This window comes from Colletotrichum spaethianum (genome assembly GCF_022836535.1).
Source record: "Colletotrichum spaethianum MAFF 239500 DNA, contig49, whole genome shotgun sequence".
NCBI lineage: Eukaryota > Fungi > Ascomycota > Sordariomycetes > Glomerellales > Glomerellaceae > Colletotrichum > Colletotrichum spaethianum.
In genome coordinates, this window is record NW_026054819.1 from 82,155 (window position 1) to 109,114 (window position 26,960).

The following is a 26,960-nucleotide window of genomic DNA, read 5'->3' on the forward strand; positions in this document are numbered from 1 at the left end:
CCCTGTTCCTGCGGTGTGCCTCTACTGCAGTCCGCCAATCCGCCCACCGCCTGTGCCGTCGTTGCTCCCAAGTCCTCGGCAGGGAATGGGCCTGACAGGCTGCGCGCGGGAACCTGTAACTGGAACCCGAACTGGAACCAACTCAACCCAACCCGGCGGCCTTCCAACGGGAAGGACGAACCACCACAAATCACCGCACCTGTGGCACCTGCGTCTGCCATCTTGGAACTGCACATCGCGTGCAACTCGGACCCTTCCTCTCCGCCCTTCCACGACATCCTCCCCGGTTTAAACCCTCACCTGACCTCGACCTGTCCTCACCGCCGCCCATCGACAGCCGCTCATCGTTGCCCTCCTTAATGGTCTCGTAGCTCTCGCCTCTCTTTCACGATGTCCGGCCGCAAGCTGGGAGGCGGCCGCATCTTGGGCAGCGGCAAGGGCCTCGCCCCTCCAACGCCTCCCGCAGTCCAGGGCCATCGACGCACCCCGAGCCCCTTTGCTCCCTCCGAAAGCACCCTGTCTCTCAACTCGTCCTCGGCTTCTCCCCCAGTCTCGAGCCCCCTGCCCGACTTTGCCCAGGATCTTACGTCAAACATCAGCGTCGGCGGGCCCTCGAGGACGGCCACCGCGAGCTCGAAGCTGGTCTGCCCAATATGCGAAGAGGAGATGGTCAGTTTGCACCTCTCGTTGATCGTGCCATTTGCTGACAGACAATCCTAGTTGACACTGCTCCAACTAAACAGGTGAACATCGCCAAGCATCCTTGCGACGCTGAACTCTAGTCTCTGACCCCTCTCAGACACATCGATGACAACCACCAAGAATTGCCCGAGGTCGAACAGGATGAGGTCCGCACGTGGTTCGACAAGCAGGTCCTCAAGGCCAAACGATTCCAACCACTATCCATCATCAACCAGAAACTCCGAGGCCTCGATGTCTTCGAATCGAACGAGTCGATGCCGGTTGCCGCGCCCGTAGCAGCGAAGCTCGTCGAAGGCCCGATAGATCCGGATGAGCTCATCACCAGGGCGCATTGGCAGCGCCAAACGAGCAACGACCGATGCACCGATCCGACATGCGCCAAAGGACTCGGGGCCGTCAACGGAAGTATAAACTGCCGGAACTGCGGGAGGCTGTTCTGCGAGGAGCACACCATGTATCAGATGAGGCTGTCGAGGGCCGCACAGCATGATCCTGTGCGGGGATATTGGGTCAGGGTGTGCGAGACGTGCTACAAGTCGAGAGATGGCTACAACGACCACAACGGCGTCCTGATTGACCACACGTCGGCCTTTGCGGAAATGCGACGGAAGAGGGTGGAGAGGCAGAACCTCGAAGTGGCTAGGCTGGAAAAGCGTTTGACCAAGCTGACGCAGCTGCTTGCGAATGCGCCCGAGGAGGTCACAACCAACGGCGGAAATCTGCTCTCGCCCGTCGCGACCCTAACAGGCCAAAAGAACCAGCGGAAGCTATTGGAGCAATCGGTGGTGACGTGGGAAGACGACGCTTCCGTCACGCAATGCCCCTTCTGCCAGCAAGAGTTCGGGTCTTGGACGTTTAGAAGACACCACTGCCGGATATGCGGCCGCGTGGTTTGCGCCGATCCACTTACAGGCTGCTCGAGTGAAGTGGGCTTGAGCATAGCCAGTCGTGAGTCTCATCCTTCGGGCTCTTCACGAGCACCGCGCCTAACAGTCTCAGCTACGAGCCTGGCAACGGAGAAGCCCCCGACGACAGCGCAGCCTGGCCAGCTAAGCGTCGATGTGCGCATGTGCCGGGATTGCAACCACACGATATTCTCGAAACGCGACTTTGCAGCGACCCTGGTCCACAAACCGCCAGACCAGCGCGCATACGAGACGTTGCGTCAGTTTGAACGCGGTATTCGCCAGCTTATGCCCATTTTCCAGCGGACCTTGCTTGCGCTGCAGCCAGAGGGAGAGGACGGGTCGGATGTTTCGAGGCCGCCACCGACCCACGCCCAGATCCAAGAGGCGTCCAAGATTCGCAAACGTCTCACCGATGCATTCACAAAGTACGACACGGCCGCGCGCCGCCTCCGCGATATGAAGACAACGTCGAAAACCCAGCTGCGTCTACAACAGGCCGTCTACGCCGCCGCCTCCTCGTTCCTACACACTCACATGTTGACGCTCAAATCGGTCCCGCAAATCCTTCGATCTCGGTCGTCACAAACATCGCGTCTCCGCGCTCTCCAGTCGGGTAGCGTCAACGGGTCGTCGTCGTCACTGCACCTGTCGCCCCTTCGCAACCAGGAACTCGCCGAGTCGGAAACGGCCAGCCAGGCCAGCGAGACCAGCACCGCCGTGTCGGCGCTCGAGACGGAGGAGAAGGAGGCCCGCGAGCGCCTGGTGGTCCTCGAGGAGCAGCGCTTCATGGTGCAGCAGATGGTGGACAACGCGCGGGATGCCCGGCGGTTCGAGGAGGTCAGCGCGCTGACCCGCAACGTCGAGGAGCTCGACCGAGAGATCGAGAAGGCCAAGAAGATGGTTGGCGGCGTCGAGGAACGGTGGGAGGGTCTGTACGCGTCCGGCCTGGCGCGGTGAGGGGGCGGAAGGAAAAGGAAAGACAGCGATCTTATTCCACAAAAAAAAATCTCAGAGCAACAGCATTGCAAGGCGTTCCGGAGGGGGTTGGGGAGTTACACCAAGAGGGCACGTGGGATTGCTTTTCCTCACAGCGGCACAGGCAAAGCATTCATAGGCACGCGCATGTCTTTTTTTATTTATTTAGTTTTTGGACACGCCAGCAAGTCTGAACTCGGGAGGAAAAAAACCCTCTCCAATCTATTTTCCAATTCTTTTTTGTATTGATTCATTGGGAGCCAAGTTATAAAAGCCTTTGTTGAAGCGGTACTACTCATGAGATATCCTACCTAAACCCGCGCGCGCGCATCCCGAATGCTCATGGCAATCAAAAAAAGTGGGAGCCGATCCAAACGCCCCCAAACTGCGCAGATGATACAGCAAAAAAACTGACAATGCCTCTCCTCTTTTCTTTCACAAAGATGTATAATACTGGTCAAGGGGCCCGGTCGTCACGAGCGGCTCTTCGACATGGGGGGGTATGACAACACCGTAAACAAAACAAAAAACGCATTTCCCAACCGACCGAAAGTTCCTCTCGCTGCACGCCGCCCAAGGGCCGTCAACCATCCTCAATGCACCACGCCCTCGACGCCGCCGAGGAACCGTCTGACGCGCTCCACCTCCAGCTCGCCCTTTTCGCTCTCCACCGCCCGTAGCAGCCCGTCGACCACGGCGTCGACCTGGTCCTCGGGCTCCCCCGTGCACATTGCCACCACGCGCCGGTACTTGACCTCGAGGTCCTTGCTCCGCCCTTTGAGCGCGCCCGCCATCTTGCGGGTGACGTCTCTCCTCGCAGACACGGCGTTAAGCCGCGCCTTGAGGACCGCCGCCGAGGGCAGCAGGCCGCCCTCGCCGTTGGTGCCCGCCGTCTCGAGCGCAGCGCTGAGCTCCGTCTCCCACGATGAAGAGAGGGAGTCGGTCCGGCCGGCGCGGTTTTGCTCCTGCGTGAGGCGCACCTGTTCTTCTTCGCGGGCGTGGCTGAGGTTCGACACCTTTTGCCGCGCCAGCTGCTGTTTCCGCAGCGTCGCCTGCATGGCTTCGAGGTTCCTCCTGGCCTCGCCTAGTTGTGCCGAGGTGGTGCGAAGTGTCGAGTGGAGGGACTCGATGACGGCTTGTTTTGTCTTGACTTCACCCTGGAAGGTGGAGCTTGCTTCGTTAAGAAGATGTGTGATGGCTGGCGGCTGTTAGATGGCTCTGTAGAGAAAAAAGGTTCAGGGGGTAAGACTCACAAGAAATTATGTCGTCGCTGCTCTCCTTCGTCCGCTCGCTGGTGACGGCTCCGTTCTTCTCGACATCGCCGTTCGCCTCGTTGGTACTGGCGTCGTTGCCTCCGTTGAGGATCTTTGAGCCGTCCTCTGTGGCATCACCCCCGATACCAAAGTCCACAGGCCGGAGACCGGCGCGGTTGGCAATGTTGGGATCGGCGCCGACCTCCAACAACTGTGAAATGATGCTTCTGTTACCTATCCGCGCAGCAATGTTCAGAGCCGTATCGCCGGCGTGGTCTTGCGCGTTGACAATCTCCGTCATGAAGCGCGCAATACCCATCTTGGGCTGTGATTGCGGTTGGGACTGCGAGCTGGCTGGCGCGCTGTCCCCCTTTCCGTTGGTAGCCGCCTGGCCGCTGGGGTTGCTGCCTTGCCTCACCACCCATTCCAAAAGACTTTCGAGGTAGTACCGGCTGGCCGCGTTTCTGCCTTTGACAGCACTCGTCATGGCAATGTGATGCAGCACGGTGCGTCCTTTGCTGTCACGAACCTCAATGGTGCCTCCGAGGACATCGAGGAGTTCGGGGAACTGCCCCAGATCCATGGAATTCGTCACTACACACGCCCTGACAAGGGCCGTCTCCCCCGAGGCATTGACACGGAAGGGGCTTGCGCCTGCCGCAATCAAGGCGCGCAACAGCGACATGCGTGATAACGTGGCGGCCCAGTGAAGAGCAGTGTGGCTTTGTTGGTCAATGGGCATATCCAGTTCTATAGGAGCCAACGTCCGTAGCATCTCATGCTTGGACTGGTCTGAAGTGGCCGAATCCATAAAGAGGCTCATCAGCATGCTCCGCTTAGACTCGGCGTCGGGGGACATCTCGAATGGCAGGGGGCTTAGCGGGCTGTAACCGTCGTGCGCAGGAGGATTCGCCTGAGAGTAGATAAAGGACTCGTTGGGTTCCGTAGGCGAGCCGGGGAAGTTGTTTTGGTACATCTCGATCGAGTTGCTGTATCCTCCAAAGCTATCTTGCGGAGTCATGGTCACACGCTGGCGCTTACGTGGGGGCTCGGGGCCGTCAGCAAACTGCTGGCTCGTTTGCTGTGTTGAGTATGCCGAATCGTTCTGGTTTCCATAGTCCGAGGCAAAGCTCTGCTGGGAGTTGCCGGGGAAGTCATCGCCGTTCTGCATGGAGCTTTGTCGGCTGAAGCTGGGGGCCTTGGTCGGACCGTTGCGGCTCCTCGGGCCGGGAGAGTCGAAGCGCGCCTTGCTGATAGCGGCGACGGCGTGCGACGCAGTGGCCGAGATGTTCTTGAAAAAGGTGCCGTTGAGCCCAGCCATGCCATTCGTCCTCGCCTCGTTTCCTGCGTTGTATAGCCGCTTCCTCTGGGCAGCCATGGCCTGTTCCTTGGTCGGCGTGTTGAAATCCCCACGGCCTGCGACTCCGCCATCTTGGCCCATGTCGTACGTCAACAGTGGACGCAGCACCTCCTCAACGCCATACTGGCGGCAGACTTCGACGCCGCGCTCGAACTTGATCCAGGTGCCCTGGTATTTGCCGTAACCTCCTTGGACCTTCTCGTGTTCGCCAGTCTGGATTTCCTTTTCGAGGATCTTGGTGCGCTTTCCCTTATCGACGCCGGCCACCTTGAGGATCTGGGTCGCATTGAGCCAGCTGTCTTGCCGCCTGCGCATAACGGCGACACCGTTGACTTCCATTTCGTAAACGTCGACGCCGGAGTAGACGGCCTAAACACGTGCTGTCAATGCGACTGCCCGAAAGGGGTTTGCTATACGGAAGACAACGCGGTTGCAGGGAGTCGGTCGGAACTTACGCTGTAGATCTGCGGCGCCTCATTGGCGAGCCTGGAGTCCCCTCCATAGGCGCGGTAGCCACCCTGAGATTGCTGGCTCATCGTAAAGGACTGTTGCGAGGAGGGTTGTGATTGCGATGCGGACGGCATCATTGCCGTGGAATCGGGTCTCCCGGGGTTGACGCGTGGTTGCGCAGCGGACAAGGACGATTTGCGGCGGGAATGGAGGGAGCGGGAGGGTTGGCTGGTAGTGACGGCGGTCGAAGACATGTGCCAGCGCTAGAACATTGGAGGCGCAAGGACCGACGGCGGGCGATGCGATGGAGAGACAAGATGCTGAGAGGGGTTGGAAGGGAGGATGTCGTCGAGAGGGGGGAGGTGTCGGCAGGTTATCAATCGACGGCCGTGGGCTGGTTGAGTTGAGCTGGGGTGAGTCGAAATGCGTGCAGCCGCCGTATTTAGTCCCTGTTGTCTTTGACTTGGTCTTTGGTTGGGGCGGCCGTTACGGTGCGTTGCGTTACGCTACCTTTCTTTGGCTGTGGTGCGGCGGTGGTAATTATGGCTGCTTTGTGCAGTGCGGTACGGCGCGGTGCGGTGTCGGTGGTGCAGCAAAGCAAAGGATCCGGGCAAGCAGAAGTTGCGAGTGGAAGGGGGATGCGTAGCCGAAGCTTTGAGGGGAGGGGGCGCGCGCGGCTAATCCTATTAAGTGAAGTCGGCCGGCCTTTGGGTTGTGGTCAGACAACAGGACGTCTATTCGGGTGGAGGGCCGGGAGAGAGAGAGAGACCAAGAAGAATATGAAGGCGAGGCAGGTTCCAGAGTCCAGGCAACGGGTGAATGAATTGGACTTGAGGGTGGATATCGGACAGAGATCAGAGGTCTCGTCGCCTGGGTTGCCGGGGCCGAGATTGAAAAAGGTCCGCAGCGCTGAGCCCGAATGGGAATTTCAATTAAAGGTGTCGGGGGACGTGTCTGTTTCGCGAGGCGCAGCGTCGTGTCTTGACCGTGTCGCGTCTCAATTTACGGGGGACGAGTGACGGAGGGAAAGAAAAGAGGGAGAACACTGGCACACCACACACTGGGCACAGAGCACTGAACACACACGGAGAGAGGCAGGGAGGGGGAATTGGTGCTTTCCCATTTGCTAAGCGAGGCGCACAGGCCACAGTTTCCTCGGGTGAAAAAGTGTCTGGCCTGGAGGGTTGGGTCGGTACGTACCCTTCACCTGGAGCATGCCTTGCCTCGACACGCGTACCTAGTGCAGTACGTTAATGGAAGAGTGAAAGTGGGAAAGAGGGAGGAGCGTGACGCGTCTGGACCGACGTGTGCAGCTTCCCAGCCGACCTTATCAGGCCACTTATCGCGTTGTTTCCTTCCACCCAAGCTTGGGGCACCGGTACTGTGCACATTTCTCTCTCCCTGATGGGAAGCTGTGGCCCGTAGTTTACAAGATGGTCATGGACTATTGCGATTGGAAGAGTGATTCAAGCTCGTCGAGCGGACAATTTCCGCTCACTTGTACTTGCAGCCACTCCAACTCCAACCTGCTTTCCCAAGGGGCTGTTTTCCATGGAGCGTATCATTCCATGCCTCCAAAGCTAATAAGCATAACTTAGCCTCAAGACACTACAAATATTTGACCCATCTGCCAGCTCAGGCATGAGCCAGCCTAGGTTGTGTGAGGCGCCTACGAAGAAGAAGAAGGAGCCCTGCCTGTGAGATGAAGACTAAGAGTGAGTCTCACCGTACTCTTCACTCCTTACTCTTCACTCCTCATGAGTACCTAGCTCATAACTGTACCTGCCCTGACAGCTGGATTGCTCCACCCCTTGAAGCTTTGACCAATTGGCCGCCGTTCCAGGAGAGGCGCTGGAACCAACAGCGCTAGAGCGGGCTTGCAGCTCTCCTGTTGCAGCGGCGAAGTGCTCTACTGCTGCAGCACGTCTCCAAGCTCCAATCTCTGCATTGCCATCTGCATGCATCCTGCTCGACATCGCACATGCGTCCCTGCCCGACCCAGACACGAGAGCCATGACGACGACAAGGCCATTGTCTCCTCTCCCATCGTGACCCTCTGACCGCCTCACCATCCTTTATCTCTAATCCGCCACGATGCCGCATTCTCGAATACCCTTGCCGCATCCCGTGCAGCCGCTGCATGTCTACCGCCATCTCCTCCGAGCCGCATCCTACTACCCGGCCACCATACGACCCTTCCTCGACGAACGCATACGGACCGGTTTCCGAGCGGAGCGAGAGAGGGCGGCCGAAAGTGAGTCGAAGATCCGCCATTCTCCCGACCCTGAAGGGGCCCGCATAGACGAAGACTACCGGCGGAAAAAGCATCTTCTGGATGGGAAGAAGAGGATACCCTTTCTCCATGCCGCAGCCAGCGGAGACCAAAAACGCTTGCGCAAGGTCATGTGGCACGTCTATGGCCGACTGGGCAAACAACGCCGGGAGCTCATGGCCCTGTTGGTCGCAAAAGAACCAGAACCGCCTCTCAGCCCCGAGCAGCTCCAGCAGCGCATGGAACAAATGGAGAGGGACAGGAGGAAGAGGGAGAGGCTCCTCAAAACACATCCCTGGAAACGCAATTGGGACAGAGAAGACCCCACCCCCTGGGCATACCAGCACCTCAGTCCCATCGAAGACAACTGGGACATCCCCAAGTTACGCGCCTACGCCAAGGCTCAGCAAGCTCACCAGCGCAGCACCACCGGCGCCGCCTCCCCGAGGGGCCCTATCCGAAGCCTCGATCCCTACAGCAAGGTGCGCAAGGAGGATATCTGGGGCCGCCCGATGGCGCCGAGGAGAGTGACAAAGGCCGTGCGAAAGTGGTGGAAGTTGACGGCCGACAAGATCATGCCTCCCATCGACAAGGACGGTTGGGACTTTCTGAAGCTGCTTGCGACTGGAGATGCACCTAAGGAGATGTACGAGTTCACGCGGAGGAGGCGCATCGCAGCGCCCGTCGGCCCAGATCGCGACGCTCCGCCGGAATGGGACTGGACGATACACACCCGTCTCCCTGCTCGCGACGTTGAACGGCCACGGAGTCTGCGACTTACACGGTTGACCGGCCAGTGGGATGACGGTCCTTATTCAAAGACCACCGGCAGGAGCCCTGTAGTCCGCAAGCAGCCCTTTCGCACACGACAGATTCGACGGGAATATCAAAGAATGTGGGAGGTGTCCTCGTACATGACAACTCCGGCCGCGAAAGAAGGGTCGAAGCCGGCAGTCGCAAGGCCTGTTTGGGGCGGCAAGAAGACGGAGCTGCCCGTGGCCACCGCTGCACATCAACATCTTTTCCATGGCGTTGACTCGAGAGGGAAAAGATTGAAACCGGCCATTGGCGACGCTCAGAAGCCCATAGAGCCTACCGCCGACGACAAGAAACCGAGGGGACCTGAAGGGGACGGTCAAAAAGTGAAGGAGTAATTAGTTTATTATTCTTGATAGACACTCTCCCATCACCCAAGCAAACCCGCCAGCTTCGGCAGGGCGTCGCCATCGACGCGCATGCCCACCCAGTCGTCCATGGCCTTGGCGCCAATCGACTCGTAGAACTTGATGCTCGGCTCGTTCCACTTTAAAACCACCCACTCCAGCCGGCCGCCGTCCATGGCGACGACCTCCTTGGCCAGCTCGACGAGCAGCCGCTTGCCGTAGCCCTTCTTCCGCTCCGACTGACGCACGTAGAGGTCCTCGAGGTAGACGCCCGGCTTCGCGCGCCAGGTGCTGTAATTGTAAAAGTACAGGGCCATGCCGACGCCCTCGCCGGCCTCGTTGAAGAGAAGCAGGCACCGCGCCGGTCTGCCCGGCGCCGTGGGCTCGGTTTGCGGCTTGCCTGGCGTATAGGTTGTCTGATCCGAGGGGGCGAAGGCGATTGTGTTTCCGAGAGATTCCTCGGTTGCTTGAACGCTGTCGAGCTCACGCTCGTAGTCTGCGAGCTCCTTGATGAGGCTCAAGATGATGGGGATGTCTTCCGGGGTGTTAATCTCGAAGCTTTCAGGCCTAGCTACAGCCCCGCTGGGTTCATGGCAGCGCTCATGGTTTCTTCTTACCTTCACGACGCGCATGGCGAATAGTCGAGCTTGAGGATGCCATTTTGGGAGGGGTTCCAAGACTGTGGAAGATGTTATAGCTGTGACTGATACTCAATATCACTAACAGCGTCTGGACGAAATCGCATTTATACACCAAAGACTTGTCCTAGGATCCGTTCTCAAAGGGCGTGCCTCATGTCATTGAGTGGGGAACTAAGGCACAATTCCCCCTCAACTGTTCTGGCAGAATTCAAGATGGCGTTCACCGCCTTCTGGGTTGTTTCATGATTTATCAGGGTCATGGACGAGAGACCCAGGAGTCAGCCGCAAGATCAGTTCAAGAGTCAGTGATTCTTATAGACTAGCTGAAGGAGCAAGTCGGACCCCAGGGATCTGAACGGGGATTAACGTGGCCAGGTGTCTCTGTTCTCGTAGTGTAGTGGTTCAGGGACTGACACAGCGGGTAACAGGGTCTTATCCCAGCCGTATCCCGGATAAGGTTAACAATTCGCACTGTAATTCCTCTTGGCTTGACTCTCACTGGCTCCTGTAATGTAGAATCTCACTCTGCCAAAAAGCCGGAGTCTTCGGCGGGAGTTGTCCGGCGGAACACACATCACACCTTACGCCGGTTGCCGACACCGGGCCGGGACTGAGCAACGCTCCTTGGTCCATGACATGAACGACTTGAGGGAGATAGGTGTGGGCACGCCATTGAACGAACCCGTCTGAACCCCCCCACACTGTTACGTCGGCCGCATCGGCGGCTTTCCGACCTTCCTGTTGCGCAATTCGACCCTTCGATGCGCAAAGCGTCCAACCCCCGCACCCAGGACAAATCCCATAAAGCTGTGGAGGGGGGAGCTCGGAGCTTGGAGCTAAGCTGGGCGGGAATCTGTTAGAGGTGTGATCCGATCAAGCCTGAAACGAAACTCCCCCAATCCCGCCCGGGCTTCAGATTCTTGACTTAATAATCATCATCGCCATCATTACTCAAGTGTACGGACATAACATATCATCCCCAGTTTGCCTCTCACTATTACGATACTTTTCTCTCAGCATCATCACACGCCCATATTCGCATCAATGATCATGCTCCTCCCGCCGCCGAACAAAACCCTCAAGGGCCACAAGCTGCTCATCCTCTCGCAGTGGGTGCCGCCGCAGGAGTACCTCGACAAGCTGAGCTCCGAGTTCCCGGATCTCAAGGTCGTGCATCACGAGCTGGGCTGGGCCGACAGAAAGCCTGGCGACAGCTTCAACCAGGACGAGTGGAAGGATGTGACAATCCTCTTGACCGGCAGCGCCCTGCCCACGCTCGAGGAAGCGCCTAAGCTGCACTACGTCCAGCTGCAAAGCGCCGGCGCGAACCACATCCTCAAGGACCCGCTGTTCAAGGACACTGACGTGAGCTTTTGCACGGCGAACGGTGTTCACGGGTGAGCTCCCCTTTCTCTCCGAGTCTCATTTGCTTCTTACTAACTGATGAGTGCAGACCTCAGATCTCCGAGTGGATCATTGCGACGTTCCTCTCATTCCAGCACCAGCGTAAGACCTCTCTTGAGAGATGGAAAACTACACGCTGAATCTAACACGCCCCCAGTTCCCAAGTACATCGATTACTACCGCGCAGGCCACTGGCAGCGCGGAAATGACTTTGTCGAAGACGCCGTCGGCCGCACAATGTAAACCCCCGCTCACTCCATCCTATCTAGATCATCCTCATCTGACGCGTTCACAGAGGAATCCTCGGCTACGGTAGCATCGGCAGACAAACCGCCCGCGTAGCCACGGCTCTCGGCTTCAAGGTTCACGCCTACACCCTGCACCCGCGGCCGACCCCTGACTCGAAGCGCGACAACACGTACACGCCGCCCGGCCTCGGCGACCCGGAGGGCAAGTTCCCGGCCAAGTGGTTCTCGGGCGCCTCCAAGGCCGACCTGCACGCGTTCCTCGGCTCTGGCCTGGACCTGCTTGTCGTCGCGACGCCGCTGACGGACAAGACGAGCCACCTGCTCACCGCGACCGAGTTCGAGATCCTCTCCGAGAAGAAGACGTTCATCTCCAACATTGCGCGGGGCCCCATCATCAACACGGACGACCTGATCACCGCGCTGGACAAGGGGACGATCCGCGGCGCCGCGCTCGATGTCACGGACCCGGAGCCGCTGCCGGACGGCCACCCGCTGTGGAAGGCGAAGAACCTGCTGATCACGCCGCACATCAGCGGAATGTCGACGAGTTACCAGGACCGTGTTTTGGGGATTTTGGAGTTGAATTTGCAGAGGCTGAGCGAGGGCAAGAAGCTCACCAACCTGGTGAACAAGAAGGAGGGCTACTAGGCAGGGAGTCATCGGTGTAGATAGGAAGCTGCGCGAGCGACTTTTACTCATTTTACCATTGGAGCTGTACGAAACTTTTTGGATATTGGCTGTATCTCCGTGCAGTGCAAAATGAACACCCTCAACGCCAACGCTATGCGCCAGTCGCGCATCCCTTCACTGACGAGGTTGGCCTATTGCCTGTCCAAGAGAGGAAACTAAATCCTCATTCCACCGCTCAACGTAGCAGTTCAAGCGAAGTATCTGCTAACTAAGAGTCGGAGATGTAGATACCTCCCAGCGCAAACCCAAACGCTATCAAAGCCCATCCGATCTCACAACTCTCTGCGCAGACTGAGTTGACAGTCTTCGTCAACCCTTCGCCCATTCCAAGCCTTTGTTATCTGGGGGAGTTTCAAACAGCGGCGACTCGGGGAGCCAGCCCCTTCTGATCAGGGACCTCATAACCGGAAGTCGAGCGGTCCTCGACAGACTCGGTGGCCACATCCTCGGCATCCAGTGGATCCTGGGACTTGCGTATGCGTTTTTCCCTTTTGGACTAGTCAGCATTCGCCTTTCTAACTCTTGTCAGACACGTACCCATGAGATCCCAGCAGCACTCGCACGATCTGCGTCGTGATGACCAACATCACGACCATGACGGCCGAGTAAACGTAGCCCTTGGGGAACCGCGGGGCCTCCACGGTCGGGTACACGAACAAGGGGATCCACGCGTTTGTCGAGGTCGCGATCGCCGTCATGAGAATGAGCGTCAGAGCCCGCTCTTCAATGTTGTGTTTGAGGATGATGTTGGCCCACCCGTACAGCACCGACGACACCGCCACGGCAGAGTAGGTGGTGCAGAAGGCGTACCACTTGGCGCTCTCCGGCACGTTCCACACGGCCAGGATGACGAGGCCCGAGAAGTTGACCGCCGACGCCAGGGTGATGGCGGCCGGGCGGCCGATCCAGAGGTCGGCGCTGAAGTTGATGAAGAGCACAAAGAAGATGCCGAGCCCGGGGCTGAGCGCGGCCAGGTTGTTCATCTCGGCCGTGCTGTACCTGCCGAGGCTCTTGATCCACAACAGGAACGCGGCGCTGTTGGCGCTCGTGTTGAAGAAGAAGATGTCCCAGACGATGAGCAGGTAGAAGCGCCAGTTGGTGAAGATGCGCTTCAGCAAGCCCAGCGAGAACGGCGTGCTCTTCACCGACGCGCCTGCCTTCTCGAGCCGCGAGCGCGCCAGCTCGAGCTCCGACTCCTTCATCAGCAGCTTGTTCGGCCTTGCGGGCGTGCCGGGCCAGACAAAGTACCCAATCAGCGCGAGCGGGAGCGTGATGACTGCGTTTATGATGAAAAGCCAGCGCCATCCGGCTAGGCCGTGGGTTCCGTCGAGGTAGGTGACTGCGGCAGCCTGCAGGACGGACGCGGTGAGCGTGCCGAGGGTCAGTCCGATGTAGAAAATGCCACCTCGGCGGCCGATCTCGTCGCTCCGGTACCAGGAGCCAAGGACGAAGTGAACACCTGGGAAGTAGGATGCCTGGCTAGAGTCAGCACAGCGAAACCGGCAAGTCAGGTGGCGAACGGACCTCGAAGATGGCAACCATGAACCGGTAGGCCATGATTTCCGCATAGGACTGCGCACGGTACTGGAGAAGCGTGAAGAGGCCCCATCCAAGGTCCAGCGTCGGGACGAGTACATGCATCGGTACTCTTGGGAACAGGTAGATGAAGGGCAGGAGACCGACGACGTTGCCCACGACGAAGATGGTTTGGAATTGCACGAGCTCGTTGCCGTGAAAGCCGAGCTCGTCGGCCATTCCTGATACATATGCATTGTCTACGTACGTCAGCCCTGGGCTCTGAAAACTGTTCTGAGCGAGACATCTGACGTACTGATGTTGATCTGGTCAATATACTTGACCCAGTAGATGATGCTATATGCCCATGCGTGTTAGATCCGAAAACGGTTGTTCAAGAACAGGGTGCGTTTTCACTTACAAAGCGTACGGAACGATGAGCAAGTCGAGTTTCAGTATCAGCTTTCGTTCTTCCGGGCCGTCAGTAGGCGCAAACCAGTGGTACCACCGGCGTACTGGAGTGGTAGACATGATGGGCAAGCTGTGCAGTACCTCTTCTATGAGTATGCCCGACGGTTTCAAGAACTGCTGCAGCTCAATTAGTAGTCTTCGTCTGGAGCCTCACAGGGGCGACGACCAAAGTCGTCAGCGCCGTATCGGAGCACATCACCGGCAGGCGGAGATTCAAATCCTGAGAACCGCCTCTGGTAGCGGTCCAGATCCTAGCCGCGATGCCGGCAATAACATGGTGGTGACGATTTTGCCGACGGCTTATCTTGCTCGTCTTTTGGGGATCTGTTATTGGCCTATCATTGTCACTCGAGGCGTCAATCCGATGTGCAACCAGGGATACTGACGATGATGCCATTTCTCGCATCATTGCGTGAGTGGATATTCGGCAGCCAGCTTTGCTGCAGCCAACTTTAGATCTCCAGCCAATGAATTACCGGACTTTGTTAGTTCCGTTGCTCGGAAACTGCTATTCAGAGCCCATGCAGATATCCTAAAGCCATGAGATTCTCAGCTTGCCGACCACGGAGCGCTGAAAGGACGTCGATTACATTAGCTAGCCCAAGACCATCTACAACATACTCAAGAGCCTTGGAGAGTGAAGTGGACTGTCGCTCTGAAGTTCCTCTTGTAAAGTGTGGTGGGCATATGCTTAGTGTCTTAACCGCGTGTGAACGACTCGGTCATACTGCCAGCAAGACACTCAGCCGCCAATTCAGTCACGCTAGTTGTTTCAAACACTTGTCGAAGCTAGGAACCAGCTACGGTATAACATTCCATTCAATGGATAGAATAGCAGCTTAAGGGAATCTGGTGGGAAGAGGCGTTCTCGCAGGACATCACAGTTTCACTATGGGAAACTTAAGTGGTAATCTGCCAAACCACCTAACTACTGCTAGTCCCGCACGGTTAATGGTCTTTGCAGCTCATCAACAAGAATGCTGGCATGGCAAAACCTGACAGGTCCCATGAACGGGATTGATTTGGCCTAGGCCTAGATGTTATATACGTGGGAAATATGTATGGGAATGAAACTATAATTACAGTAACTTTGACAGGAAAAGGGGTTGATGATCCATTTGAGCACAAGTCGTTCCTGTTCCTTTTTATAGCGGACTTTGCTTGACGTATTCGCAACAACTTAGACGCACTGGGAGTACCAGTCGTTCACGAACTCGCACTTGCCAGACGAGCAGGTGGTGGCGCCAGAGTAAGTCCGGCCTCCGCACTGGCCGTACAAGGCAACAGATCCGGAGCTTGAACCAGACGCCGCGGCGGCCTTGGTAGCCTTGGGCGCAGCAGAAGTGGATGTAACAGGTGCACTGGAAGGGGTAGCCTCAACGACATCGGTCTTCTCCTCGCTAGAATCAGAGGTAACATCAGAAGATGAGGAAGCGCTGAGCTTGCCGGCACCGGCGCTGGCAGGAACACTGGTCTTGATCTTGCTGGCAGCGGCGGCACTGGCGATGCTAAGGCCCTTGAAGTCGCCGAAGAAAGAGGTGTCGGTGTACTTGAACGCGTCGGTGGTTTTCTCGAAGACGTTGACCTCGCAAGCTCTACCCAGTGCGGATTTGCACTGAGCGTTGGTGGTGGCATCGGGAGAGGAAAAGAGCTTGCCCTGGTAGTCAGAGACCATCTGCTTGACGTTGATGAAAGCGTTGCCCTCGAAGATGCCGCGTGCGGTAGCCTCGCCTCCCTCGATTGCGTGTCCGTTGATGTCGCTCCACACGTTGTTGACGGCGTGCAGAAGAGTGGCACCACTGAGAGCAGGGCCGCGGCCGGATGTCTTGTAGATATAGTTGTTCTTCATGGTGATCTGGTCGTCCTTGCCGACCATCTCAAAGGTCCAGTAGTGGTACCCGTTGCAACCAGTGGAGTAGGTCGAGTCACCGTTGATGAAGTTGTTGGAAAGCGTGATGCGCTTGCTGGGGTCAAAGCCAAATACGTAGTGCTGGCGGCCGGGTCGCGTGGTCTGCATAGTCGAGTCAGCTTAGATAAATTGCAAAGCATCAAGCACGGCTTTCTTACAGTAACATGGTCAACCCAGACGAGGTCGGCGCCAGCAAACGAGAGAGCGTCACCTCCCCAGACATACTTGTGATTCAAGTCGGTGATCTCAATGTTCTGGATGATGACATTGCTGCCCTTCATCCTCAAGCCCTTGCCTTTAATGACACCCTTGCTACCGACACCAAGAATGGTTTTGTTTGAACCAACGTCAATAGGTGTACGGGCGGCCTTGTACCAGGTGCCGGTCTCCTTGGGATTGCTGCCGCAGTCGTCTAGAATAATCCGTTGGCATGCATCACCAGTTCCCCAGTTGGCACAGGCGGTGCCGGACTCTGTGCCCTCGGAATCGGTGAAGTCATACTCCTGGGAAAGCAGAATAACTCGGGGCTCGTCGTCAGTGAGGTACGTCTTCAGCTCGTCGATGTCCTTGGGAGTGACCGCGGTTGCGCTACCACCGCCGGTGACCCCGGCGGCAAACCCCTCTGCCTTTCCGCTGACTGTCTGTGCTGCGGTGAGATTGGCGACGGCCGCCAAGACCGCCAAGATCGCTGAAGCCGACTTCATTATGCAATACGTGATGGATCGAGCCGGATGAAAAGTTCCAAGTGTGTGATTCTAGTTTAGAAGAGAAAAGAACGTTTGCTAGGTTCCAGAACCCAAATGAGCGCACGAGAAACAAATCGATAAAGAAATTGAACGAGAGACTTAGAGAGCGACAATGAGAAAGAGTAAAGTCGATGAACTTCAAGGTTGCCGCCGCGGAGGGGGAAATCTGATAAATCCCATTGTCAGTCATCTCTAGCGGATGCGGTAGCCACTCCGAGAAGGATCACCTATTTTATCTGGAACAGACTACTCTTATCACTTAATTTCAGTAGTATACGAAAAGGGAGCAATACGCTCTCTTACCGAGATCTGATTGGCCACTGCTCACATACTGCGGATCGTGCGCCCATATTGCCCCCTGAAGCAGTCAAAGTCTACTCAATTGAGTATAGTAATCTTCTTCCTGTGGCTATAATGCCCTATTCATATAAAGTCTCCGCTGCGGCTGTCATGGAAATTTTCGCCGTGTTCCGAGAAGCGAAGACTTGACCTGCTTGAGGAAGTAGTCCGTGATGATTGACGTATGGATAGTCTCTTCAGTGCAGCTGCAGTAATTGATAACCCACAGCTGGCTCCAGAGACACTCCAATTATAATATGCCGAGATTTTCTTACAGGTCCAAAAAAATCAGGAACAGAGTCTACAGTGACTTAACCGTCGATGCGTACAATTGCTAAGTATCGATCCAAGTACGGCTACACAAAGGTGCCACACATCCACAATGTGGCAGGGTAACTGCACTCCATGCGAATTGGTTCGATAAGTAGGTCAGTAGGATCCTACAGTACTTCATTCGAGTATTTTGCGGCTATCTCGCTTTGACTTCCTATGAATAGATTGTGCCGGGGCGCTCTAGGCGTGCTGGTCCCTACAGCGAACCGCTCCTAAAATCCGAACTGAATCAGATCCTTACACACCTACCGCGCCGCAGCTCTACAAGGAGTAAACGAAGACTCGGTGATTTTGTTTTTAGAGAGCACACATACTTTATTGCATGAAATTGACAGCAGGGTATGGTATAAGTCGGCCTGCCCGTATTTTCTTTCCCTCGTGTTGACACAAAGACTCCCGAATCACCCACAAAAAGGGGTGGAGGGCCACTCAGTTTTTGACCGTCACTGCGGAGATGCCCCAAAATCAAGGCATGAAGCTCCGGAGGAGCCAGGGTAAGGTAAGAGTACTCAATGAATGCAGTTCAATCGATGCACGAAGCAATTACGTGTTACACAGTAGAATAGAAAATTGACCAAAGTGCTTGCTTTCAACCATCAATTGGGAGGCCATACGAGAAGCTTCCATGAGTAATTATTCACTTTTATCGTTCAATTGATCTACCAAATTGGATTGAGATGTCATAAAGACAGAAGGGAGTTCTAGGAAAAAGGAAATAACATTGTTCCATCGGACTACTTCGCTGTCCGAATAGGGGTGTCTACCCCCCTTTCCCAAACACTGTTGAGTCAAGTGATTGGTTGTATCTGCAGACCCCGCATAATGGGCGTCGGCCACAAGCCTATTCTAAAGCCCGTTCTGAGATGTACAAAATTGGTTTGCTGTTGAATTGGGGAAATGAATCACTATAGAATTTGTGATAAACAGTTACGTCTCGGGCAGAAAGTGGAGGGAAGCCAGTAACCGCCATTATTCAATAGCTGATCAGGTTTCAGTACCTTCCAAATAATAGAGAAGGTCCTGCTTATTGAATAGTCCCCTCAGAAATGCCGTCCATTGCATAATTTCAAGTGCGCAAAGTCGTTTGCACATGATTGATCGTAACAGACCATGCGCTTTTTCAAGACGATAATCACTCGGTTGGTACCTACAAGACAGTCAAATACGCGAATGCAAGCTTATGGCTCCTGATATTCTGTTTGCTGCACGCGTGATAAGATGGCTGAGACTGTTGTATCACAAACACAGAAAGCAGACTTAAACTCTTGATTTGTCTTAAACGAACAGCACCAACAAATCCATGAGCTTAATCCAACTGGCGGTATAGAACCAATTAAATCTTTGGAATTTTGGTGTGTACTTACATATATTCTGTGGAACAAGATGCGCCCAACGAAGTTGTAATCAATAGAATGTGGAGTAACCTTCAAAGATAAGGCCGCATCTGGGCTGCAGCTAAACAGACACGCGAATGCCTCAGCGACGCTGGGCGGGATAACGACTGGCGACTTGGGCAGGTCAGCTGGGCGGGGGATGGAGACAGACGTGTCTGGCATACAGGCGACGACAAAGAAAAAGATGCGTTTCCAGGAGGCGGCGTAATTACTGAGGGACTTCTCTTCTAGCGTGCAGTTGAACATCAACCTCGGGGGTTCTGTCCAACGGCAACGGTTCAGCTCGTCTAGCTGCGGCTGGTCACACAACGGTGTAAACTTCTGCGTTAGCTCCTGCGTTAACGACGAGGTCATTCGGCGGCGTAAGGCGTTTATGTAAGGCGTAACGGCGCAGAGGGCGTTTTTCGGGAAGACACCGAGCACCTAGCGGCGGGAGTACCATCCCTCGAGGTAGCAGATGAAACCCATCTGCTCCATGTTGTTGTTGTTGTTATTATGTTTAACACCGGGCCGTCCCAGTAATTGGCAAAAGGCGCCTGGGGTGACTAGCTTCTACAATACACATTTTTCTTCCGTCCTCCAACGTCGAAATCTGCTCCATGAAGAGACGGGCTCGGTGAGTATTTCGACGCAGATGCCGTCACTGGCCTGGGCGGTCTGAGGTCGCGGCGCGCAGAGGCGAGGAGGTCCTTGAGGCAGGGCGGAGCGCTGGGTGTGCTGCATTTACGGCCGTAAAAGGCTGCGCCTCCCTCGGCAGCTGCGGTCTCCTCAGCCTGGGATTCGGCGGGGGGATCGGAGGGGAGGATATCGTCCCAAATACGAAAGCAGTGCATTCCAGTGCCCATAGACTTGGAACACAAAGACCAGACTTCACTGGCAATCTCCACACATTGAGCTTCAGATGGAAGAAGAATCAAAAGCTATGTCTTCTAGATATAACAGCTCGCTAAACTAAACCAAGTACTCCTCCAGGAGTACTACCATTAATGCTTTCACGAAGATTTCACTCAGGGTAGTCACCAATACCGCCGAACATACGGACCATTGAGTCTGCGTGGCCATCGATATGAGTAATCACATTGTTGTCAAGAAGAAAATCTCATTACCGCGCAAACCGTGACAACATGGACATGTCCGAATTCAAGATCCTTGCATGCCAACATCTGCCTAACAAAGCCAGCAGACTTTTTCATTCAATATCTGGAAGCATCATATGGCCATCATCAAGAGGAGTATTCTACGGGTCCCGGCAATGAAGCCACATGCTGTGTCACGAGTCAGCTCTGATATCAGCCTGGTATCGCATTGATCTTGTCGGTCAAGTCAAAGTCTACACAATACAAGCTGTTGACATCACTCATGACAGAGTATATGGGGAACCTTTGTCACAGTCAGTGATGGATGCGTTGGGTTGATCATGTCTTTTTTAGAATTCAGAAGTTGCCGTACATTGCCACTACTCTTAGATGATCGTATACCTCTGACACTGTCCATTGCCACTTCGAGCTTGCTTTCGACGGAAATGTCTTGACGTAAGAATCTGTATTTTTAGGTTGGCTGTCTCTTCCGAAGTATGGTCCTAGCTAAACGGGGCATCGTTATTCTTAAATATCTCCCCTGTTTCGCGTTATCTGGGTTGGTCGTTGTCCTACCTGGTGGTCGTTTCCACTATGGCGTCCGTGCAACAGCAAGCCGCTGACAAGTGAGACGGACAGCTCCAGATTTCCTCTATGAGTAATCACAGATTGGGTATTCTTTGTTGATGCGAAACAAACCAAGCTACCAATAAGTGGCTCGACTTCTAGCCGATGTATGTATGCTACATTGGAAACCCACTCGTACCGTAAACCAGGATGCTTGTTGCTCACGTGTAGAGTAGACGAACCCCGCAAATGTGCCGCCGCATGCTGGGAGCATCTCCTTATAGGACCAAAGTCTAGACTCACGGCAGACCGGGATACAAACTAAGCATATCCATGTTGCCATGTTGCCTACCACGCAGTCGAATGCTAAATCTGTGGTGCACGGCCTCTTACTGGCCATGTGGAAGAGTGGCAGTGCTGTTGAGAACCACTTTAATGGTCTAGTGTACTGCTCTTGGAGAGGCTGAAACTTGCAACATGGGTATTCCTCAATGCAGCCATGACATTGGAACAGCAATGGCCAATCGGTTTCCGGCCAGTGGCCGACAAGTGGCCGCGGTATGTTTTTGTATTCCCTTCACATAGATTCTGCGATGATCTCGGAGGTAACCCCTTTGTATGTTTCTTGATGTTTTGTGATCGGCGGTAATAGCTTATTTGTGAGCAGCGCTCTCCATTTTTTTCAGCCTCATCCATCTCAAAAGACTAGACGCACATAGCAGAAGATACAGATGCGGACAGGTGCGAATATCATATCCTAGTCAACCTCAAGGTTCCAGAAGCACCCACTTCCAACGGGGCAGCTAGTTATCAAAACGGCTGGTCACAATGATCAAGTTTTCGGTCCTTTGACGAGTCAGCATCGTTCGTCCAAGTCTTTAGTCTATAGAAGGCATATATTGGCGGATTTGCTCCTTTATGCGATTGTTGTATTTCTGCAGGGTGGAAGGGTGTGCGGTAGCACGCGCCGCTATGGTGCATGGCACCCCAGGGAGTTCAACCTTTAGATGGGAGGGAAGTAGAGTGTCTGCTTGGATTTGCCTATGAGTCTAAAAATTCACGGTAGGGCTGAGCATCAACCCAGTTAGTCTAGAGTACTGGAGACTGGAACCCCTCCTCGTATGGTTTCCGGGGATGGCTTTGAAAGTCACATTAGGGAATTCCTGGTAATTATGTAGCTGTTCGGTATTGGTGCAGGGCTTATCTGATTCTGAGGCCAACTCAGCAAATCCATCCTGAATGCAGTGAACCTGTGCAAAACCATCACTTTAATGTCAATTACTACCACAAGCAGCTGCACTGGAGAGAACTGAGAAACCCGTGTGCGGCTTTCTCAAATTTTGAGTTCACCTCTGTTTGGGAATTTCAGACTATACGCCTACTGAACCACTCAAAAGTGCTGCTCAGAGGAAAGTCATTACAGTTGTAAAGTAATGCCGGTGCTGATCTCCTCTTGAGTGGGTTTCAGAATTATGGAGCCGTGTAGCTAGGCGCGCTTAAGATACATGCTAAGGCATCCCACACTAATCTCGTTTATTCAACTCAGAATTCCTTGCTAGATAACTTGGCAGCTGAGAATAGCATGAGGGTCTGTAATACGGAGGATTCCGCTCGGTGTGGATTTTAACTACATTTGACTGCAATACAGTGATACTTCGAACAACCGGACAAGATAGGAGTATGACAATATGGCCCTACAGTAAGATGAAGTGGTGTCATGGAGATTGTATCAAGCAAGCAAATGTTGTGGCCTGGAGACCTTATAAAAGACATCATGATCTCCCTCGAAAGCAGACGTTCTTCTTCTCGTCATTAAATTACAGACGATTCCCCAATACAACTTCTCAGTTGCATTCTCGTTCTTTATTCTTGTGCTTTCCGTCACTCGCTTAGGAATATTTCCACTACTTTCACTTTTACCACTCTTTTCAATCAATATGGCCGCCATCGGAGCAGTTGCAACCCTCGCCACCGCCATTGGCAACGTCGGCACCTTCTTGGGACTCGTCTCATCTGGCATCGGCATCATGCAGGCGATTACCCAGAAGCCCAAGGAAGTTGATTTCTACACCATTCGCATGGAGATCGGAGACAATCAGGATGCCAGCGGCAATCCGCCTTCGATCATCCTTTCCGACTTCTCCAACACCCAGATCTTTGGTGTCTTCGAGGGCAACAGCAAAAATCCCGATGACCAGTGTCGTAACAATGGCGATATAGAACTCTTCAGCGGCCTCAAGAATGCTGAGGCTCCGATCCAGAGTTTCAAGACCAACAATGGCTTCAACCTCAAGTCTCTGGATATTCAGCCTGGTGGCAATGGCATCTGCGTGTCCAATATCATCCTCAAGGGCAGCGATACCCAGGCCAGACGCGATGAGGTCTTTATTCCTATTGGCGACTTGGGCTTCCAGTGTGGATACGAGTGGAACTGGGGTGCTATTCTCGACGGAGTCCGCCAGCGTTGCATCTGGCTCGACGGTCAGCCTGACGGCACTAACAAGCCCATCCAGTCTTTGCACCTCGACATGGAAAACATTGCCGGTATCTTCAACAAGGGTCGCAATGATACACTCGCAAAGACCACATTTGAGCAGGCTTGCAAGTTTATGAGCGACAACGCCGGCCAGATTGCCAACCGTAACTCCTGCAAGGAGTCCTTTACTAAGCGTTCCATGTCCAAGAACGAGACCATCGAAGCCGTCCCATTGCTTGATGAGCTCTCTGATTTCTTCACTGGCAAAGGCAATAGCCTGGACAAGTACGCTGGCGCCCCCTTCATCACCTCCGACAACAAGCTCTGGGACTCTGCCAAGAACGGCTTCAGTGACGTTTCTCCTAAGACTGCTCCCAATAAGCGATCTCGTCACTTTGCCCGTGTGGAGGAGAAGAGGGCCTGGCCGCGACTCTGAAAGGCGAGCGCTGCGAATCAGCCACCGATGGCGCTGCTCCTCGGTGCCAGGTTGTCAAGGAATTTACTGTGGGCTCTGCATGATTTGTAAAATTGGTTCTGTACTGTATCTGAGGAATGTGTTTGTTTTTTAGCCTTGATAGAATTTGTTTTGCTGGGTATCAATTTAGCGTTTTTATTCTGCTCCTCGTATTTCAAAAGAAACGGACCTCCGTTGTAGTCAGCTTTGAGGGGTTGGAGCTCGAAGTGAAAGTAACATGAAGTTTGGCTCAAGCATAACAAACTTCAAATAACGTCAGTGTCACATAGAATATCAAAATTGCAACACAGCAAGATTGTGACAAAATCCGCGTTTAATTACATCGTAAAGAGTAGTCTGAACGCTTCTAGAAACATGTGACTCACGCCGATCTTGAGTTGCTGCGTGATTTAAACATCTGTGAGGCTAATGGTGCTGGTGGTTCAACGAAGCAAGTGTACTCAGTGTGTGTGAGGCTGTAGGTCACGGCAGTATATGCTGCCTCATGACGATGGTGTAGTTGGTGCTGCCTCTACGTAATGCGTAAGATTGGGTCTGTCACATAGGGCGAGCTTGAATACAATCTAGGCGAGTCTGAAGGAATGAGAGGCGTCGTTCCTCCTGGTCCGTGGAGGAACCGCTTTTTTCTCGCCCACTTCTTTCTACCTGGGTTGGATATGTAAGTGTAAAGTCTGATGAAAAGAAACGAGTGCGACGGGCTGGTCATGTAGTGGTTTTGGGTTGAAAACATGTAAATAAGCTTGGCCAAGCTGATCACCGGCACAAGCTGCTGCCGAGTTGCGCGTTCACGAAACATTTGTGCTGAAGATTTGCTAACAGACAAACCCAGCCTTTCGAGGTAGAAACCACAGAAGGTCAGAAAATGGGATGAATTATGAGCTTTTACTATTGTCTCGAGACTGTGGCGCAATACGGCGCCACTCACGCTGCATGGCGTCCCGTTCTCAACCTACGTATCACCTGATACCGAGCACAACTTCACCCTTAGAAGGGATTACAGCCCGCTGCGTGATCTTACTAATAACAAAGGTCTCGTTTGATAGACACACTTTCACTCTCTCGTTATGCATTTTTTTCGAATAAGAGAGCCTGATATACTGTTACTTGACCTTCAGCTCGAGTTGCACGTTGGCGAGATCCCACCGTACGCCACTCTGTCGCACAGATGGAGGATGCCTTCTGATGAAGCAACCTTCCAAGAACTCAAGCATGCCACTCCGTCGGCAAAACTGAAAGAAGGCTGGCAAAAAATCCTTTCGTTTTGCGCTCAAGCCCTTGAATACAATCTTGTTTATGCATGGATTGATACATGCTGTATCGACAAATCCAGTAGCGCTGACCTATCAGAAGCGATCAACTCAATGTACGGCTGGTACGAGGCCTCGCAGATATGCTTCGTTTACATGGAAGATATGCCCCCTGGAACTGAAATCTGGCAAACGGACTCGGATTTTCGACTCAGTGCGTGGTTCACTCGGGGTTGGACTTTGCAAGAGCTTGTTGCTGCGAATGAAGTTGTCTTCTTCGATAGTAGATGGAGCCTCCACACTTTGGATGGCAAGTCCAGCCTTTCTGGTCTGGTTTCGCAGATCACCGGGATTCAGGAGGATATTTTACTGGACAGAAGGAAACTGCATACAGCCAGTGTGGCACAGAAGATGTCTTGGGCCTCTCGTAGGAAGACGACCAGTGTAGAAGATGAGGCATATTCGCTCCTCGGCATCTTTGGAGTATCGAATCCGACAATTTCCGGCGAGGGAAGCAAGGCGTTCAGTTGGAGGGTGGGCCCCACACTCCGTTTGTATGTCTCAGTAGCATGCAGCCTCTTAAAGGCTGTCTGGAGGAAAATTCCATGAGGAACTTTCCTCTTTCGATGATCATCATACACATGAATAGATCACCTCTTCATATGTTCAAGTGCTTATGAGCCCAGGGCAATACTTTATGAGCACTGGAATTTCTTTTTTTGAAGTCTCTACTTTGAAGCCTTCAACTCTTCCCGATACTAGACAGTATCTCCATCGCACCCACGTGGGGCACAACAAACGCCGAGATGGCAACTAGCACCGCCCCATCAAGCAAACAACAACTACAAGGCAAATCCAATTTCGTCGGGTGGATCCGTCTCTTCCGACATGCTGCCAAAGTCAAAAATGTCTGGACGAGCTTTGAAGGCAAGGAGAGACTGACACGCGAGCCGCAAGAGACTGACTGTCTTGTGTACGTTCCGGAGACTGCAAGATGAGATCATGAAGACGTCTAACGACCATACCCTTTTTGCTTGGGAGGGAGATGAAGGTTCACACGGTATGCTGGTAACCTCCCCAAGGTCTTTTACTAGCTCCGCCGGTTACAGCCCAGTTACAACGAGTTCACCGAGCGATATGACATGAACATGAGCGTCCTCCAACCATACTATACCATCACAAATTTCGGCTTAGAGATTCAACTTCCGATAGTTTCTATGTCAACGCGCTTTGAGTGCTTACCCTTTGTTTACATTTCAGCGTCCCACAGGCTCGCTCGTCAGTCGGTGATCAATCTTCTGCGACAAAGACTCGATCGCCCATTGAGCCATTTCGCTCGGATAAAATTCAACAATCGAATGGTAATTTATAGAGAGGTGCTATGGAAACGATGTCCGTCAAACGCTATGACAACTCGGGCCTTCATCTCAGGGCTTGAACCACAGTGGCCTGAGAACGCGGGACTAGCAACTATTATCTCGCAGAGAGCATCATTCTCTTTCGCCACTATAATGTTCAAAGATTCAACAATCGATAAAAAAATGCTTCATATTCTGCCGTCTTTCCAACGATTTCACGTCCGCTGCACACAGGTCATTCGTACGTCCCTGGGAACCTCAAAGACTGTTTGAAGGAAGCTCGGTTGCGTTCTTGCTCCTAAATGGGACACATTCTGCTGTTCTTGAGAAAAACGTTAGTGGAATTGTCTCATTTGGTGTACACAAAGGGGAGACCTGGGCAGCTGTACAATGCTTCAAAAGCCTCAATGATATTAATGATATTGAAGTGAATCGCGCTTTTGGCGCAACAGAGTGAGACATGAGTTATTTTCTGGAACATCTGACTGGCAAAGAAGCCCAGAAAGATTCATTCTACCCCAGAGGGGTACTTCGCGTTCAGAGACAACTTCTTGGAGTCTCAGAACTTTACTTCATACTTTGAAGGATGAGCGTATGGTTTTGACTTTGAACTTGTCCCCATCATCACTCACGCATATGCCTGTATATAACCTCAATATTCGCTCTGTGGAAAGTAGTAAAGTTTATCAAGACAGCAATGATTCTTCGCACTAGTTCAAGCCAATGAAAATGGCCAAGAGCTTCACTCGAGGGCCGATAGTAGAAAACACAAGCTCGCATTGAAAGGTGTCAAAATCTTCTTGATTTACAGAAGGTTTCCACCATGGGCATCAGTCGTACAGGCTGCAATCAAGCTATAGGGGCTAAACCTAGCCAATTTTGTTTGCTTTTGTTCACCTGCGAGTCTGGTGTAGCCTGTGGTGATATAGCTGTACGTTTGCCACCAAGTCTTGAGCCTTCAACAGCATTTATTAACGTTCGGTGTACT

At 53.7% G+C, this 26,960-nt stretch overlaps 8 protein-coding genes across 8 annotated transcripts; 4 read left to right on the forward strand and 4 right to left on the reverse strand.

Annotated features, from left to right (window-relative positions):
• Positions 1–390: 390 nt before the first annotated feature.
• ColSpa_11666 (vacuolar transporter chaperone 1) lies at positions 391–2,567 on the forward strand (the record flags this gene model as incomplete). Its single annotated transcript, XM_049277878.1, has 3 exons — positions 391–669; positions 783–1,650; positions 1,702–2,567. 3 exons carry the CDS (start codon positions 391–393, stop codon positions 2,565–2,567), a joined length of 2,013 nt encoding a protein of 670 aa, XP_049133835.1.
• A 611-nt stretch (positions 2,568–3,178) lies between these two features.
• Positions 3,179–5,782, reverse strand: ColSpa_11667 (steroid 17-alpha-hydroxylase/17,20 lyase; the record flags this gene model as incomplete). Its single annotated transcript, XM_049277879.1, has 3 exons — positions 3,179–3,783; positions 3,839–5,567; positions 5,654–5,782. 3 exons carry the CDS (start codon positions 5,780–5,782, stop codon positions 3,179–3,181), a joined length of 2,463 nt encoding a protein of 820 aa, XP_049133836.1.
• A 1,960-nt stretch (positions 5,783–7,742) lies between these two features.
• ColSpa_11668 (uncharacterized protein) lies at positions 7,743–9,074 on the forward strand (the record flags this gene model as incomplete). Its single annotated transcript, XM_049277880.1, has 1 exon — positions 7,743–9,074. One exon carries the CDS (start codon positions 7,743–7,745, stop codon positions 9,072–9,074), a length of 1,332 nt encoding a protein of 443 aa, XP_049133837.1.
• A 32-nt stretch (positions 9,075–9,106) lies between these two features.
• ColSpa_11669 (N-acetyltransferase ats1) lies at positions 9,107–9,743 on the reverse strand (the record flags this gene model as incomplete). Its single annotated transcript, XM_049277881.1, has 2 exons — positions 9,107–9,654; positions 9,701–9,743. 2 exons carry the CDS (start codon positions 9,741–9,743, stop codon positions 9,107–9,109), a joined length of 591 nt encoding a protein of 196 aa, XP_049133838.1.
• A 1,031-nt stretch (positions 9,744–10,774) lies between these two features.
• Positions 10,775–12,024, forward strand: ColSpa_11670 (D-2-hydroxyacid dehydrogenase; the record flags this gene model as incomplete). Its single annotated transcript, XM_049277882.1, has 4 exons — positions 10,775–11,121; positions 11,178–11,230; positions 11,286–11,367; positions 11,424–12,024. 4 exons carry the CDS (start codon positions 10,775–10,777, stop codon positions 12,022–12,024), a joined length of 1,083 nt encoding a protein of 360 aa, XP_049133839.1.
• A 394-nt stretch (positions 12,025–12,418) lies between these two features.
• On the reverse strand, positions 12,419–14,112 carry ColSpa_11671 (putative transporter; the record flags this gene model as incomplete). The annotated part of the gene is made up of 5 exons (XM_049277883.1): positions 12,419–12,554; positions 12,604–13,541; positions 13,591–13,823; positions 13,898–13,938; positions 14,003–14,112. 5 exons carry the CDS (start codon positions 14,110–14,112, stop codon positions 12,419–12,421), a joined length of 1,458 nt encoding a protein of 485 aa, XP_049133840.1.
• Positions 14,113–15,232: 1,120 nt separating this feature from the next.
• On the reverse strand, positions 15,233–16,665 carry ColSpa_11672 (putative pectin lyase F-1; the record flags this gene model as incomplete). Its single annotated transcript, XM_049277884.1, has 2 exons — positions 15,233–16,063; positions 16,120–16,665. The coding sequence occupies 2 exons, from the start codon at positions 16,663–16,665 to the stop codon at positions 15,233–15,235; spliced, it is 1,377 nt and encodes a 458-aa protein (XP_049133841.1).
• Positions 16,666–22,353: 5,688 nt separating this feature from the next.
• Positions 22,354–23,328, forward strand: ColSpa_11673 (uncharacterized protein; the record flags this gene model as incomplete). The annotated part of the gene is made up of 1 exon (XM_049277885.1): positions 22,354–23,328. The coding sequence occupies one exon, from the start codon at positions 22,354–22,356 to the stop codon at positions 23,326–23,328; it is 975 nt and encodes a 324-aa protein (XP_049133842.1).
• Positions 23,329–26,960: the final 3,632 nt, after the last annotated feature.